The sequence below is a fragment of the Aotus nancymaae genome, unplaced genomic scaffold (assembly GCF_030222135.1).
Source record: "Aotus nancymaae isolate 86718 unplaced genomic scaffold, 86718_ANA_hifiasm-v0.15.2.pri h1tg000089l, whole genome shotgun sequence".
Taxonomy (NCBI): Eukaryota; Metazoa; Chordata; class Mammalia; order Primates; family Aotidae; genus Aotus; species Aotus nancymaae.
The window spans coordinates 4,258,170-4,273,829 of NW_026988504.1; the positions used below are offsets into that span (position 1 = coordinate 4,258,170).

Below are 15,660 nucleotides of genomic sequence, written 5' to 3' on the forward strand. Positions count from 1 at the left end.
CGCCAGAGAATACATGATTGACTGTTCCCCTTCTGCTCCTCTTGCCCATGGAGTCAGTACTGGGACCAGACCCTCCCTCATTCCCCTCCAGCCTGCTTTTCCCCTTTAAACGTGGAAGCCCTCAAAGTCATCTTTGGAGAAAGGCACAGACCACAGACTGGTTCAGTGACTCCCTGTTTTGTCGTGTTTCATTTTGCCTCCCTGGCCTTGCCCTTAACCTTGGCAAATTAATGGATTCAGAACTGTCTCAGACACCTTGGTCTCTAGCCCCCTTACCTGTGGGAGATACATCGCAAGACCCGCAGTGGATGCCTGAAACCACAGATAGTGTGGACAGTCTGTGCAACTTAAAACTTAGGAATTTTTTTCTGGAATATTCCATTTAGTATTTTCAGACCTCAGCTGACCACGAGTCACTGAAACTGCGGTAAGCAAAACCACAGGTAAGCGGGGCCAGCCGTGGTGTTTCCGTGCAGCATTCAGGCAGCTCCCTCCAGCGTGCTGATCATGTAAGTACAGCACATTTACCCAACCCAGGAAGTGACGTTGCTCCCATCACTGTTATTCCTCATCCTATTGGTGCAATTAGGCAAAAGGAAAAGAGAAAAAGGAAGTTGTTCAGATTTGAAAAGGAATAAAACTGTGTTTATTTGCCAATGACAAGATTGACTAGTTAGGCAAGCCTAAGAAATCTTCAAAAAATACGAGGCTGGGCACAGTGGCTCGCATCTGTAATCCCAGCACTTTGGGAGGCTGAGGCAAGAGAATCACTTGATCCCAGGAGTTTAAGACCAGCCTGGGCAACATAGCAACACCTAGTCTCTACAAAAAGATGTAAAGATTAGCTAGAGGTGGTCAAGCATGCCTGTGGTCCCCGCTACGTGGGAGGCTGCGGTGGGAGGATCACGTGAGCCCAGGTGGTTGGGCTGCAGTTAGCAGTGTTTGTACCACTGCACTCTAGCCTGGGTGACAGAGCAAGACTTGGTCTCGAAAAAAAAAAAAACCAAAACTACATATACTAAATTTAATATATTAATGTTACATTTGATATATTAATATTTAATATATAAATTTCACATACAAAATTTAACTTTATTATAACTGCAGTGAACAACTAGAAATTGAAAAATTCTAAACATTGTCAATTACGGTAGCACCAAAAATCAGGAAATAGCTAGCTACAAACCCGACAGCAGCGGTGCAGCATGTACCTGCGGAACCTGCAGACCGCGGACGAAGGAACCAGAGATCCCAAAGAAGAAAACGCTGTACATCCTCATGGATCTAAAGACTCGATTTGGAAAAAGGAAAGCAAAGCTGAAGGACTTTGCAAAATGGTTCGGCGACTCTGGAAAACAGTCTTAGTTTCTTCAAAAGGTAAACGTGTCTACCGTACGACCCAGTAATCCTGCTCCTAGGTATTTACACAAACTAAATACTTAAGTTCACACAGAGACTTGTATCCAAATATTTCCAGCAGCTTCATGCATAATAGTGGAAGATGGAACGGCCCCAATGTCCATCAGTGCAAACACGCACCAACAGTTACCCGGCAAAACCAGGAGCCAGCTACTGATCTTAGAGATAGCATGGATGGATCTCAAAATCACTGTGGTAAGAAAGAAGGCACGTGCAAAATATCAAATTCTATGTGATTCCATTTAGAGGGAATTCTAGGGGCCAGGAGTCGTGCCTCATGCCTGTAATCCCAGCAGTTTGGGAGACTGAGGCAGGCAGATCACCTGAGACCAGGAATTTGACACTAGCCTGGCCAACGTGGAGAAACCCCCTTCTCTACTAAAAATACACAAATTAGCTGGGCATGATCGTGTGCGCCGCTGCAATCCCAGCTACTCGTGAGGCTGAGGCATGAAAACCTCTTGAACCTGGGAAGCGGAGGTTGCAGAGAGCAAGATTGTGCTACTGCACTCCAGCCTGGGCGACGGAAGACCGTCTTAAAAAAAAAATGGAATTCTAGGAAAGGTAACCAGCAGTGGCGGAAGCTGACAGGTGGCTGCTGGGAAGGGGCTGGGGGGAGAGGGCTGGCTGCAGAGGGGCATAAAATAATTTGTCGGGGTGATTAAAACGCCCTAGGTAATAATGCTGTCACGGGACCATCTCTACACATTTGCCAAAACTTTGCAGGTAAATTATATGGCAACAAAGCCACTTTTTAAAAAGAAGAAAAAGAAAAGGATGGGTTTGAATTCCCAGTTCTTCTCCTTGCAGCTGCACAACTTGAGCCAATTACGATGCCTCGTTGAGCGTCTGTTTTCTCACCTCTAACAGGGAATAGAAGAGCAGCTGCATCCCATTGTGGCTAGAAGTATTAAATGCCTTCATTTCACGGCAAGGTTTACAGTCATGCCAGGTGAAATCCATATTAGCTGTTATAGGGAGCGTTCCTCTCTTTGCAGAGGGGTTTGGGATAGAGGCACAAAAGATGATCTTACAGGCCAGTTCACCATTCTCATCTCTGAAACGCCCAGCGCTTTCCCTACCCTGTCTTGGGAGCGGCTTCCTGATGAGAGCATGCCGTGAGTCTGAGGCTCTTGTCCAGCTGTCTTCTCAGGACTGAGCCGCTGCCCCTTTCCCTGCCTGTCCCCTAGCAGCACTTCCCGCCACCCTGTGGTCATCACACATTGGAAAGCCCTTGTGAGCCCCAGGGAAGCAGGTACTGGGCTCTGATTCCACAAGGAGGCTTCTGGGTCTTCCATTTTACCTGCCTGGATGGCTCAGGACTTTCCCATGATCTGGGGCTAAAGATTTGGCACCTGAGTTTTAAAACCTTTCTCCAGCCAGGTGCAGTGGTTCACGCCTGTAATCCCAGCACTTTGGAATGCCAAGGCGGGCAGATCACAAGGTCAAGAGATCGAGATCATCCTGGCTAACATGGTGAAACCCTGTCTCTACTAAAAGTAAATACAAAAAATTAGTTGGGCGTGGTGGCGCGCGCCTGTAGTCCCAGCTACTTGGGAGGCTGAGGCAGGAGAATTGCTTGAACCTGGGAGGCAGAGGGTGCAGTGAGCTGAGATCACGCCACTGCACTCCAGCCTGGCACCTGGTGACAGCAAGACTGTCTCAAAAAAAAAAAAAACAAACCTTTCCCCAGCACTTCCCAGAGATGCTCTCCTGCCCTTCCCTGGCCACTTACCTGGGCAGAAGTCATTAGCGCTGCCGAGAAGGGAGGATGTTGGGTTTCATGTCAACTGGCACTGAGGCCCTTAATCTGGCTGGGGTTTTTTAACTCCCCACAGCCTTCTCTGCCAGTTCTGTTTCCAGCTGCATCTGGCCCTGGGTCTCCACAGTTTCTCTGGAGGGATTAGGCGAACGACGCGCTGCCTAAAACCTCACATCTTGAGGGAAACAGTCATTCAGTGTCTGACCTCTGGACTCGCCGTCTCGGACTCTAAGCTGCCAGGGAACCAGGGCTTTCCACCCAGTGGGACTGCCTGGGGGCTTTTTAAATGCCCCTGCCTGTCCCCCACTCCCAGAGATGGTGACTTCCTGGGCCTGGGCATTAGGAGTTTGTAAGACTCCCTGATGATTCTTCTGTCCAGGCCAGGCTGAGAACCGCTGGTCAGAGACACCTGGGCACATCCCAAGGCTCACCCAGAACCACGGGGTGCAAGTGAAGAAATGAGAGGCTGCTGATTGCCTCACTGAGCGGTGAAGCCCAGGCTTGACCACGGATTAGACCAGCTGGACCCAGGGGCTCGGGCGGGAGCATCCCTGCTTCTCTCTGCTCTGCCCCATGGGCCCCAGCAGCCTGGGCCCACATCCTCTCACTCGAAAGCCAGCTCTCACTGGGCTGGCTGGGCTCACAGCTCCACCCTGGAACCATCCATGTGGCCCGGAGGGCCCCTCAGGGCTCAGACAGCCAGACCTGGGGTGGTTGAAGGCCAAGAGCGGGGGGCCCTCTGGGAACCACACAGCCAGGAGTGGGAGGGGGTGCTCCCTAAGGGACAATTGAGGCACTGGCTTTCAGAGTAGGGAAAGGGAATGGGTATGAGCTGGACAGAGCCATTCTGTCACCCCAGAGAGGCTCTGTCCCCCGCCCGGCAGAGGGGGAGACAGTAGGAGAGCAGCCACAGGTCCAGCAGTGTGATCATGGGGTCTGGGGTCAGGTGCTGGAGGGGCGTCCAGCTCCTCCACCGGCCAGCTGCACACCTGGCTCTCAGGGCCTCCCTCCCCTGGGACACGGGACAGTGCCGTGCAGCGTTGCAGGGTACAGGCCCTCGAGCATGCCAAGAGCTCAGAGAGGGTGGATTTGCACATGAGTGACCACCTGTGCAGTGTCCACCCAGCCAGCAATGCGCTAGACCCAGGAAAGGACTCGGAGCACTCTGTTGGAGCCCACTGTCACCCACAGGAGCAAACTGTCTGGGCCCAGAGCCTCTGCTTCTTCCCCTCCAGCCCCCCAAATGGCAGCCCCTGGCCAGCCTGGAGGCGTTTCTGACTGACCATGGCTGTCAGTCCTCTCGCGGGCCTTGCTCCAGCCAGACTCCTGCCTTGGGCCTCTGCCATCCCAGCACTGACACCCACAGGCAGAGCTGAGACGAAAGAGAGGGGCCCCCGGGAGTGTCGTCAGCAGCCAATCCCAGAAGGCATCTATGTCAGATGGTTTCTAGAAATCGAAACTCGACTCTGTTTCCTGAAGCGTTTCCTGGGATCAGCCTGACCACACTCCATACTGGGAGAGGCTTCTGGGTCGAAGGACCAGTCTGCAGAGGGCTCCTGTGGCTGGAAGCAAGAAGGCTCCAGCACAGCCATCGCAGCTGCCCCAGCCAGGTAAGCTCCTGCCTCCAGCTCTCAGGTGGGCACCCCCACCTCTCTCTCTCTCTTTTTTTTTTTTTTTTTGAGACAGGGTCTCACTCTTTTGCCCGGGTTGGAATGTAGTGGGGTGATGTCGGCTCACTGCAGCTTCTGCCTCCTGAGTTCAAGCGATTCTCCTGCCTCAGCCTCCCAAGTAGCTGGGATTATAGATGCCTGCCACCACGCCTGGCTAATTTTTGTATTTTTAGTAGAGACGGGGTTTCGATATGTCGGCCAGGCTGGTCTTGAACTCCTGACCTCTGGTGATCCACCCACCTTGGCCTCCCAAGGTGCTGGGATTACAAATGTGAGCCACCACGCCCGGCCAGGCACCCCTCTCTCTACACAGGCAGTTGGGGGTCACACCTCCCTATTTGCACAGAGGCCTGGAGCTGGAGGTCCAGTGCTCCTGAGCCAGTGGCTATCCTTGCTGCTCCCAGGCCCACAGGGCCTCTCTGTACAGTTGGGCAGATTGCTTACTGCACAAGGATACCAGCCAAAGGGACAAGTAGGTTGGAATTCAGCTTGGCCCTCTCTCAGGTCTGTGCATTGAGCCTAGGCCTGCACCCATCCCAAGGAAGAGCACCTTTTTATCAATTCACATGAAGGCACCTAGGGGTCAACACAGATAGCCGGTCTCAACTTCCCACATGAAGGAATCGGGGAAGAATACCCAGCCACTGCCACCCAAAGGGCAGCAATGGTGCCTGCCTGGGGCTTCACTGTCCACTTTTTTTTCTTTTGAGACGGAGTCTTGCTTTGTCACCCAAGCTGCAGTACAGTGGTGTGATAGCTCACTGCAACCTCTGCCTCCTAGGTTTAAGCGATTCTCTTGCCTCAGCCTCCTGAGTAGCTGGGACACCACCGTGCCCAGCTAATTTTTTTTTTTTTTTTTTTTTTTTTGTATTTTTATTAGAGATGGGGTTTTACCATGTTGGCCAGGCTGGTCTCGAACTCCTGACCTGAAGTGATCCACCCACCTCAGCCTCCCAGAGTGCTGGCATTACAGCATGAGCCATCGCACCTGGCCAGTTGGCCATTTTTCCAAGGCCTTGAGTTACTCTCTCAGGACAAACAAACCTGGTGGCTGCAGCAGAGGGAAGTGGCTGGGGGCAGAGTGGAGAGGGTGACCACCCGCCCCAGCGTGCCTGGGACCGAGGGGTTTCTCAGAACATAGGGAATCTTCAGTGCTAAAACCAGCACAGTCCCCAGCACACAGGACAGGTGGTCACTCACCCTGGCCCCTTCAGCCATCTACTGACATCAACATGGGGGGAGAGGTGGGCTCTGCCAAGCAGACCCCCGGCCTGTGGCTCACCAGCTGTGGACATGGCACCCATTTGCCTTTCTGGGTGTCAGCTTATTCACGTGTAAGGTGGGGTGTTACCAAGGGGGTTCTCAGGGTCACAGTAAGGCCTCCAGTGGTATGTAGGTAGCCCCGACAAGGGACAGCCGTGCACTGCCAGTGAGCGTGCGTCCCAGAGCAAAGCTGCTCACCAGCTAGTGCACCCAGCCCCGGGGGCTTGTTCATGCGGACTCCCACGCAGAGGGCCTGGGGCAAGGCCAGCCTTAAGTCCACTTCCGACAAGCGCTGGAGACGCCCCTGCACCCACCCACCAGGCCCCCCGAGCAATCTCAAGGTCACCAGGCCCGGACTCCCAGCCAGTGCCCACAGCAGTGCCACCAGAGACCTGCCCCCGGCTTGCTGGACTGAGGGGACGGTGCCAGGCGTCACAGGATTCTTACCGAGCCAGAGAAACCATAACTGTCTCTCCATTGGCAGGGTGTGGGGAGGGAGGCAGGGGGGCCACAGGCCACTGCAGACAAGCATCAAAATTATACGGAGGCAAGAACACCAGGCCCGAAGGTGGAGACCCAGGCCGAGCTGAGCATCAGTGTCTTGGGGACACTTCGGCATTTACTCCCCATTCTTCCCCCAGCACAGCCCCCCTGGGCTGCAGCCCTGAGCCTCTTCCCACATTTTCCCCATCTGAATACCACGGAGCCCCAGTGTGTCTCCCTGCCCCGACATGTCACCCCTGGCCTGGATTCTGTGGCCTCTCCTGATGAGTCCCCTCCCATCCACTCTCCAGGCTGCCGGCTCATCTTCGTCTGCTGAGACCTCTGGGACAGTCCCTGCAGGGTCTGTTGCCTGAAGATTAAGGCCCAGATCTTAACCAGGCTCCCCCAACCGGGGCCCACGCCCATGGCCTCCTCCCCCTCCAACCTCCCCCATGCCTGTGCGGCAGGCTTGCCCGGGGCCTGGTTTTCTGAGATGGGCTCACTCACCTCCAGTCACCAATTCTTGCTGTCCTTACTGCCAGGGGCCACCCCCAGCCCACCCCTTCATCTACCCAAGTCTAACACATCTTTCCAGGAACATGCTGCAGACCAGGTGAGGGGCCCCTATGGGGGCAACCACGGCGTCCGTCACACTTACCGAGACCATAGTGGGCTCTGCAGGAGAGGGACCCTGCCTGCCACACAGCCCAGGTCGGGCTGAAGGGTGGATGGGCAGGCCAGTCCCCGGGCCTCAGGCCACCGGGCTCCCGTGCCTCACTCTACCACTTCCGTCTCAGCAGGATCCGGGCGTCCAGGCAAGGCCATGGCCCCTCTGAGGCTCTTCTGGGTGTGGCTGCTGGTTGCAGGGACCCAAGGTGAGCTGAGCCCCTGGGAAATGCCAAAAGCAAAAGTCTGTGAGGCTGCTGCACCCTGGGTCTGCGCAGCACGCCCAGGAGAGGTTGTGCCCGGGGTCTGAGGCCCAGCGGTTAGCCAAATCTTCTCTCTTGCATGAAGCACCCGGTATCCCGGGTGATCGTGGCTTGGAGGTTCCAGGGGCTCACCTGCACTCAGGTGAGCTGCAGGTTATAGAGAGGACACCAGGGAATTCTCCATCCCGTCCAGAGGGAACCAGAGGAGCTGATCAAACCAGCAGTCACGGGGGGTGTTGTGGGGTCCACGGCCTTGGATGCAGGTCAAGCTTCCGGAGGGTCCCGGCTGCCTTTCCTCACATTCTTTACACTGTGAGCCCCTGGAGACTCATGCTCATCCTGGGGGCCCCACGGAAGCCCGACGTGCCCCCAACTGAATTCAGCTCCTGCCCAGCTCTGCCGGCTCCTGTAGGGGCTGGAATGTCGGCGGGCAGAGTCCCAGAAGGACATGTGTGGGGTGGGAATCCCATTCTCTGCCCTGGAAGTATTCTGCCTGTGTGCCCAGGGGTCCCTAGGCCTGCTGCCCCCACTAGGCCAGCACCCCCAAACTGCAGACACCCTCAGGAGGGGTTAGCATGGGCCTGCCTTTCCCCCCACCATCCTTCCTCGGGGTCCTGTCACCTCCACTCCCAGTGCTGGAGAACCCAGGGCTTCTCTGCCCCTGTTCTGTCTATGGAGTGAAGGGCTGAGACCCCTAAAACAAGGAACGGCGAGTTTAGCCTCCATGTGGGGGGTCTGTATGTATCTTCCACTCCCCCCTCACAGAGGCGCCCCTCACGGAGGGGCAGGAGGACCTTGAAGGACTGGAAAACCAGCTCAGCAGGGGAGACCCGGGACAGCGTGGGGGCCCTGGAGGCTGGGGCGGGGGCGCTGCAGGCTCCAGCCTCACCCTCACTGGTCTCTCCCTGCAGCCGTGAATGATGGCGACATGCGGCTGGCCGACGGGGCCACCGCCAATGAGGGCCGCGTGGAGATCTTCTACAGAGGCCAGTGGGGCACTGTGTGTGACAACCTGTGGGACCTGACTGATGCCAGCGTTGTCTGCCGAGCCCTGGGCTTCGAGAACGCCACCCAGGCTCTGGGCAGAGCTGCCTTCGGGCAAGGTAGGGCCTGCTGTCCCCTCCTCCGAGGCTGAGACCCACAGCACAGCCAGCTCCCAGGAGGGGCGAATCCCCTAAGACAAGACAGTCAGGCTTCAAAGACATGCAAATTGTATTCCTATTAATTTAGCAAGAGCAAACACTTATTTTTTTTTTTGAGATGGAGTCTTGCTCTGTCGCCCAGGCTGGAGTACAGCAATGTGATCTCAGCTCACTGCAACCTCCGCCTCCTGAGTTCAAGCGATTCTCCTGCCTCAGCCTTCTGAGTAGCTGGGATTACAGGTACCTGCCACCACGCCTGGCTGATTTTTGTATTTTTTAGTAGAGACAGTGCTTCGCCATGCTGGCCAGGCTGGTCTTGAACTCCCAGCCTTAAGTGATCTGCAACCTCGGCCTCTGGAAGTGCTGGGAATACCACACCCAGCCTGAGAGCAAATGCTTTCGATGGCGCGGAAGCCCTGTGGGTCCTGCTCCAATGGAACTGCGTCACCCACGCCTGGCTGGTGATGGTGGCCGGAGCTTGGGCAGGTTCAAGAGCTCGGCTGGGCTCATTCGCTCCGGCCCTGAAACTCCACTCCAGGGAGTTTATATTCTTGAAACAATTTTCCCTCAAAAGAGAAGTCTATACGCAGAAAGATTTTCACTGATGCAGCAGTTACGATTCTGGGAAAAAAAGAAATAACCCACCCACTATTTAGCAGCAAGGATAGTCACACGATTGCCATATATGAACCTGATGTCACGCAATTACGACACATGAATCTCATGTCTGCAGCAGCCAGTAAGCTTTATAAGCATGAAGGCCAAGTTCATGGCCTGACATTGCAATCACAAATCCAGCCCAAGCTGGAACATCCACCGTGGTTCACCGGTGAAGTACCTGCCCGGCCGGCGCAGGGAACAAAGGGCTGAGCCGCACTGTGGGGCTGCTGGGTGCGGTCCTACGCCCCCAGCCCTGCCATCTGCTGCGTCCACAGGATCGGGCCCCATCATGCTGGATGAGGTCCAGTGCACGGGAACTGAGCCCTCGCTGGCCGACTGCACGTCCCTGGGCTGGCTGCACAGCAACTGCAGACACGAGAGGGACGCTGGTGTGGTATGCACCAACGGTGAGTGGGGGCCCCAGCATGCCCTGTGGTCCCATGGCCCCTGCCCTTCCCAGCACCTCCCCACACACACGTGAAGCACACAAAGGTTCCTTCCACTACCGCTGCCCACTCCGCATGGAGAGGCCCTGAATCCAGAGAGCCCACCAGCTCCCAGTCCCACAGGCCCAGACTCCTCCCCAGCCCCTTCTGGAGAAACACCCCAAGGAACCTGAGTGCGAGGCAGTGAGACAGTCCCAGTGAGCACGACGCCTGGCTCCAGCCTGACCTGAAATGCCAGTGCCCGCTCGGAAACACACTCCGCAGCGTGACAGGCTCAAGCCCATCCTGGCGGAGGGAGGCCCGGCTACTCAGCCACAGCCTGCTTCCTCCCAGCCCGCCCTGATTTGCAGGGAACTCAGGCTGCTCTGCAGCCTTCAGGGATGTGAGTTTTGTTGTTGTTGTTGTTGTTGTTGTTTTTGAGATGGAGTCTCACTCTGTCGCCCAGGTTGGAGTGCAGTGGCACGATCTCAGCTCTCTGCAACCTCTGCCTCCTGGGTTCAAACGATTCTGCCTCAGCCTCCTGAGTAGCTGGATTACAGGCACTTGCCACCACGCCTGGCTAATTTTTGTATTTTAGTAGAGACAGGGTTTCACCGTGTTGGTCAGGCTGGACTTGAACTCCTGACCTGGTGATCCACCCGCCTTAGCCTGCCAAAGTGCTGGGATTACAGGCGTGAGCCACCGCGCCCGGCTGGATTTGAGTTTCATGGTTTTCTTTCCTCTCCTGCTGCTGAGGTGGCTCTTCCTGGGCTTGCCGCCCACTACCCTTTGTCAGGAGCCCCTAAGTCAGGAGGGGTCGAATCCCAGGGAGCCCCTGTGCTCACATGGGACAAACAAGTGGCTGGAGCTGAGCCTGGCCTCACAGTGGGGGAAGCCCAGGAGACACCATGGGGCTGTCGGGGGTTCGGTGGGGGGAGGCGGGTCGGGGGGAAGCACGCGGGGCCGTGGGTGCAGGGCAAAGGCTCCTGTAGCAGGGGAGCTGTGGTGAGGTGCAGGTGGGAGGGAGCTGGGGGCTCAGGTGTGAGGAGGCCCAGGGCGAGCCCACCTGGTTGAAACCTCACAATTACTTCAAACCTATTAAAACCTTTGTGGCAAAGAAAGAATCTATGGGATTTAGTTTTGAGTTAGGCTTTGAGAGGGCTCAAAGAAGCGGGTAGGGTGCAGCACACTGACTCCCGACCTGCGAGCCTCCCATGACTTCTCCAGGCCTTGTGCCTCACAGGAGGCTGCTTGGGGACCCCCAGAGTTCTAAAATGGGGTTGCCACAGGCCCCTGACTTTTCTGGCCATCTAAGCAGGCAGTGGTTTTGCTTTGAGGTAGGCAGCGTCTGTGGTGATTGACTGACTGAGGCCGGGGAGTGGGGCTCCAAGTCAGCACCACCAAGTCCCCAGGCGGGGCTGATGCCTGAATCCGAGGGAGCAGAACAGAGCAGAGGGCCTGAAGCGAGGGTCTGGACAGGCTTGGCCAGGTCTCAGCTGCTCTGGTTCCGCGGGGCTGGAAGCGGTGGGGCTTCGGGGCTGGAAGGGGTGGGGCCTCGGGGCTGAAAGGGGTAGAGCTTGGGGCTGGAAGGGGTGGGCTTCGGGGCTGGAAGCGGTGGGGCCTCGGGGCTGGAAGGGGTGGGGCCTCGGGGCTGAAAGGGGTAGAGCTCGGGGCTGGAAGGGGTGGGCCTCGGGGCTGGAAGGGGTGGGCCTCGGGGGCTGGAAGGGGTAGAGCTCGGGGCTGGAAGGTGTGGGGCCTCCAGGCTGGAAGGGGTGGACCTCGGGGCTGAAAGGGGTAGAGCTAGGGGCTGAAAGGGGTGGGGCCTCAGGACTGGAAGGGGTGGGGCCTCCAGGCTGGAAGGGGTGGACCTCGGGGCTGAAAGGGGTAGAGCTGGGGGCTGGAAGGGGTGGGGCCTCGGGGCTGGAAGGGGTGGGGCCTCGGGGCTGGAAGGGGTGGGGCCTCGGGGCTGGAAGGGGTGGGGCCTCGAGGCTGGAAGGGGTGGGGCTCAGGGTTGAAATGGGTAGAGCTCGGGGCTGGAAGGGGTGGGGTTTCGGGGCCCAGGGATCCGATACTGCAGGTCTCTCCTGTCCCTCATCTTCCCAGGAGCCTTCCAGAGTGGATGAGGCAGCTAGAAATCCCCCACTTTCGGATGAAGACGCTGACCCCAGAGAGTGGCAGCGCCCTGGGTCCTAACACAGCCTGCTTCCCTCCCGCCCGTTCTTAGAAACCAGGAGCACCCATACCCTGGACCTCTCCGGAGAGCTCTCGGAGGCGCTTGGTCAGATCTTTGACAGCCAGCAGGGCTGCGACCTGTCCATCAACGTGAGCGTGCAGGGCGAGGACGCCCCGGGCTTCTGTGGCCACACAGTCATCCTGACTGCCAACCTGGAGGCCCAGGCCCTGTGGAAGGAGCCGGGCAGCAATGTCACCATGAGTGTGGATGCTGAGTGCGTGCCCATGGTCAGAGACTTTCTCAGGTGAGCCGTCTCGTCCTCAGGCTCTGGGGCCGCCAGGGGCTTCGTCCTCCTCCCCTCTTCGAAAGCACGCCCACACGCACATGCACACCTGCACACACTCATGTGTGCACATGTATACACGCAGTCACACGTGCACTCACACAGTTGCACACACGCGTGCTCGCTCCCACTCTGTACACACTCTGGTGTGCCGCAGATGGCTGTGCTGGAGAGGCGGGCCCGGGGCTCCCCTGCTGTCCCGTGAGGCTGGCATCAGCTCTCCCTCACCCTCCCCAGGTACTTCTACTCCCGAAGGATCGACGTCACCCTGTCATCGGTCAAGTGCTTCCACAAGCTGGCCTCTGCCTACGGGGCCAAGCAGCTGCAGGGCTACTGCGCAAGCCTCTTTGCCATCCTCCTCCCCCGGGACCGCTCATTCCAGATGCCCCTGGACCTGTATGCCTATGCGCTGGCCACTGGGGACCCCCTGCTGGAGAAGCTCTGCCTACAGTTCCTGGCCTGGAACTTTGAGGCCCTGACGCAGGCTGAGGCCTGGCCCAGCGTCCCCACAGCCCTGCTCCAATTGCTGCTGCCCAGGAGCGACCTGGCTGTGCCCAGCGAGCTGGCCCTGCTGAAGGCCGTGGACACGTGGAGCTGGGAGGAGCACGCCTCCCACGAGGAGCTGGAGGGCTTGGTGGAGAAGGTCCGCTTCCCCATGATGCTCCCTCAGGAGCTCTTTGAGCTGCAGTTCAACCTGACCCTGTACTGGAGCCACGAGGCCCTGTTCCAGAAGAAGAGTCTGCAGGCCCTGGAGTTCCACACCGTGCCCTTCCAGTTGCTGACCCGGTACAAAGGCCTGAACCTCACTGAGGATGCCTACAAGCCCCGGATTTACACCTCGCCCACATGGAGTGCCTCTGTGACGGACAGTCGCTGGAGTGCACGGAAGTCACAGCTGGTCTATCGGCCCAGAGGGGGTTCTTCACTCCAATACTCTGCTAATGACATCCAAGCCCACTTCGACTACAGATATTACTATCCCTACCAGCCCTTCCAGACCCCACAACACCCCAGCTTCCTCTTCCAGGACAAGTGGGTGTCCTGGTCCCTGGTCTACCTCCCCACCATCCAGAGCTGCTGGAACTACGGCTTCTCATGCTCCTCGGACGAGCTGCCGGTCCTGGGCCTCACCAAGTCGGGCCCCTCAGATAGCACCATCACCTACGAAAACAAAGCCCTGATGCTCTGCGAAGGGCTCTTCGTGGCAGATGTCACCGATTTTGAGGGCCTGAAGGCTGAGATTCCCAGCGCCCTGGACACCAACAGCTCCAAGGGCACCTCCTTCTTCCCCTGCCCAGCAGGGCACTTCAGCACCTTCCGCACGGTCGTCCGCCCCTTCTACCTGACCAACTCCTCGGGCGTGGACTAGATGGCGCGGGCCAGGGGCCGGCAGGGGCGAGGGTGGTAAGAACCCAAGAAGCCCAGGACGCCCTCGCTGAAGGCTCGTCTCTTGGCTCCCTTCCTCTCGGCAAAGACCTTCAACAACCGGCCACCAGATGTCCCCCTACTCCCCCGAGCGCTCAGCTTGGAGAAATTACCGGGAAGCTTCCACAAGTGTGCACTAGGAGTTCTCCCACCAGCCCACCAGTTTCCAGGTTGGGAAGCACCGAGACGCCCTCGAGGACGCTCTGGGATCCCCATGCCCCCGCTCAGTTTGCCTTTGTCACTGCTCTGAGATCATTACACTTACGCTGTGGTTGCTACATCTGTTTGTACAGAAAGTGTTATTGGGTCCATACCACGTTTGGACATCGGGTGTGCCAGGCTCTGCGGGGCAGGGAATGAGGGAGAGTCCCTGTCCTCGTGAAGCTGCGGGCTAGTGGGGGAGACAGGGAGCAGGAAGCACATCCCAGCCCGGAGCAGTGACACAGTGGAACACAAGCAGGAGGGTGCGTGCCACTGAGCGCGTGCACGTGGGTGTGTGATTGTGGGTGCATAGGTGTGTGGTTTTTGTTTTTTTTTTTTTTTTGAGATGGAGTCTCTGTCACCCAGGCTGGAGCACACTGGTGCACCCTCGGCCCACTGCAAACTCCACCTCCCGGGTTCAAGTGATTCTCCAACCTCAGCCTCCTGAGTAGCTGGGATTACAGGTGCCCGCCATCATGCCCGGCTAATTTTTGTATTTTTATAGAGACAGGGTTTCACCATATTGGCCAGACTGGTCTCAAACTCCTGACCTCAGGTGATCCGCCCACCTCAGCCTCCCAAAGTGCTGGAATTACAGGCGTGAGCCACTGCGCTGGGCCTATGGGTGGGTGTGCTTTTGAGAGCATGACCTCCTGCTCATGTCTGACAGGAAGGAACGGGTGCTGAGGTGGCAAGGTCAGGGCTGCACCTCCAGGGGTGGTCGGGTCTCCGGAAGACATGACCAGGCTGGGTGGTGGACACCAGGAGACAGCGGACTGTGGAAGCTGCGGGGAGGGAGAAGGAACAGCAGGAGTTAGGAACCTTCACTCTGGAAATCCTTGTGCACAGGGACAGGGGACAGAGACTCTCATCTCAGCCTTGTAAGAGTGAAAAATTGGAAACAATGTCAGTACCCACCAACCGGATGCTTGACCACAAATAAAAGACACCCAGGCCGGGGCTGAGTGAGGCAGGGGAGAGGTGCGCTGGAAGGATACTGGGAAGCACAGAGTCTCAGGGGAGGCTGGGGGCACACTGGATGCCGGGGGGGACATCCGTGAGAATGCCATGTGGGCTCTGAGCACTGAGTGCCACCTGCTGCCAGCCAGTCTTCTCCCTGGCCCGCTGCAGGCACAGAGTCCCCAAGGAGGCACCGGCTGGGCTGTGCCAGTCTGGGAACACAAGAATGTAGACTGTGTTGGCCTCTGGAACAGGAGGTGGCACAGGGGCTCCCCTAATGGCAAGGAGGTTCAGGTGCTGGACAGCCAGACAGTGGCAGACGCTCCACCTACACTTTCCCCACGGGTACTGCCAGGAACAAAAGCAGGCTCACAAAACCTCCTGCCCACCGAGGCAGCTGCTCCCCCGACCCCCCACCTCCAGATTGTGCGTCCAGCCCAGGTTCACCATCCTGGCAAGACAGCCCCTCCTCCACACGTTTTTTTGTTTGTTTTGAGACAGGGTGTTATTCTGTTGCCCAGGCTGGAGTACAGTGGTGCCATCTCAGCTCACTGCAAACTCTGCCTCCTGGACCCAAGCGATTCTCCTGCCTCAGCCTCTGGGACTACAGATGTGCGCCAGCATGCCTGGCTAATTTTTGTTGTTGTTGTTGAGACTGAGTCTCGCCTTGTCACCCAGGCTGGAGTTCAGTGGCGCGATCTTGGTTCACCGCAACCTCCGCCTCCCGAGTTCAAGCGATTCTCCTGCTTCAGCCTCCCGAGTAGCTGGGATTACAGGTGCCCACCACCATGCCCAGCTAATTTGT

General features: G+C 57.5%; 1 protein-coding gene across 4 annotated transcripts; it reads left to right on the forward strand.

Moving 5' to 3' along the window:
* The first annotated feature begins 696 nt into the window (after positions 1-696).
* Positions 697-13,974, forward strand: LGALS3BP (galectin 3 binding protein). 4 transcript variants are annotated; one of them, XM_064369264.1, is made up of 8 exons: positions 697-1,377; positions 1,478-1,614; positions 4,661-4,791; positions 7,395-7,472; positions 8,438-8,629; positions 9,604-9,735; positions 11,978-12,230; positions 12,507-13,974. In XM_064369264.1, the coding sequence occupies exons 4-8, from the start codon at positions 7,421-7,423 to the stop codon at positions 13,636-13,638; spliced, it is 1,761 nt and encodes a 586-aa protein (XP_064225334.1). In that variant the 5' UTR covers positions 697-1,377; positions 1,478-1,614; positions 4,661-4,791; positions 7,395-7,420; the 3' UTR covers positions 13,639-13,974. The 4 variants fall into 4 exon arrangements, with proteins under 4 accessions (XP_064225334.1, XP_064225335.1, XP_064225333.1 ...); XM_064369265.1 differs by having other exon boundaries at positions 1,481-1,614; XM_064369263.1 differs by having other exon boundaries at positions 697-1,614.
* The last annotated feature ends 1,686 nt before the right edge of the window (positions 13,975-15,660 follow it).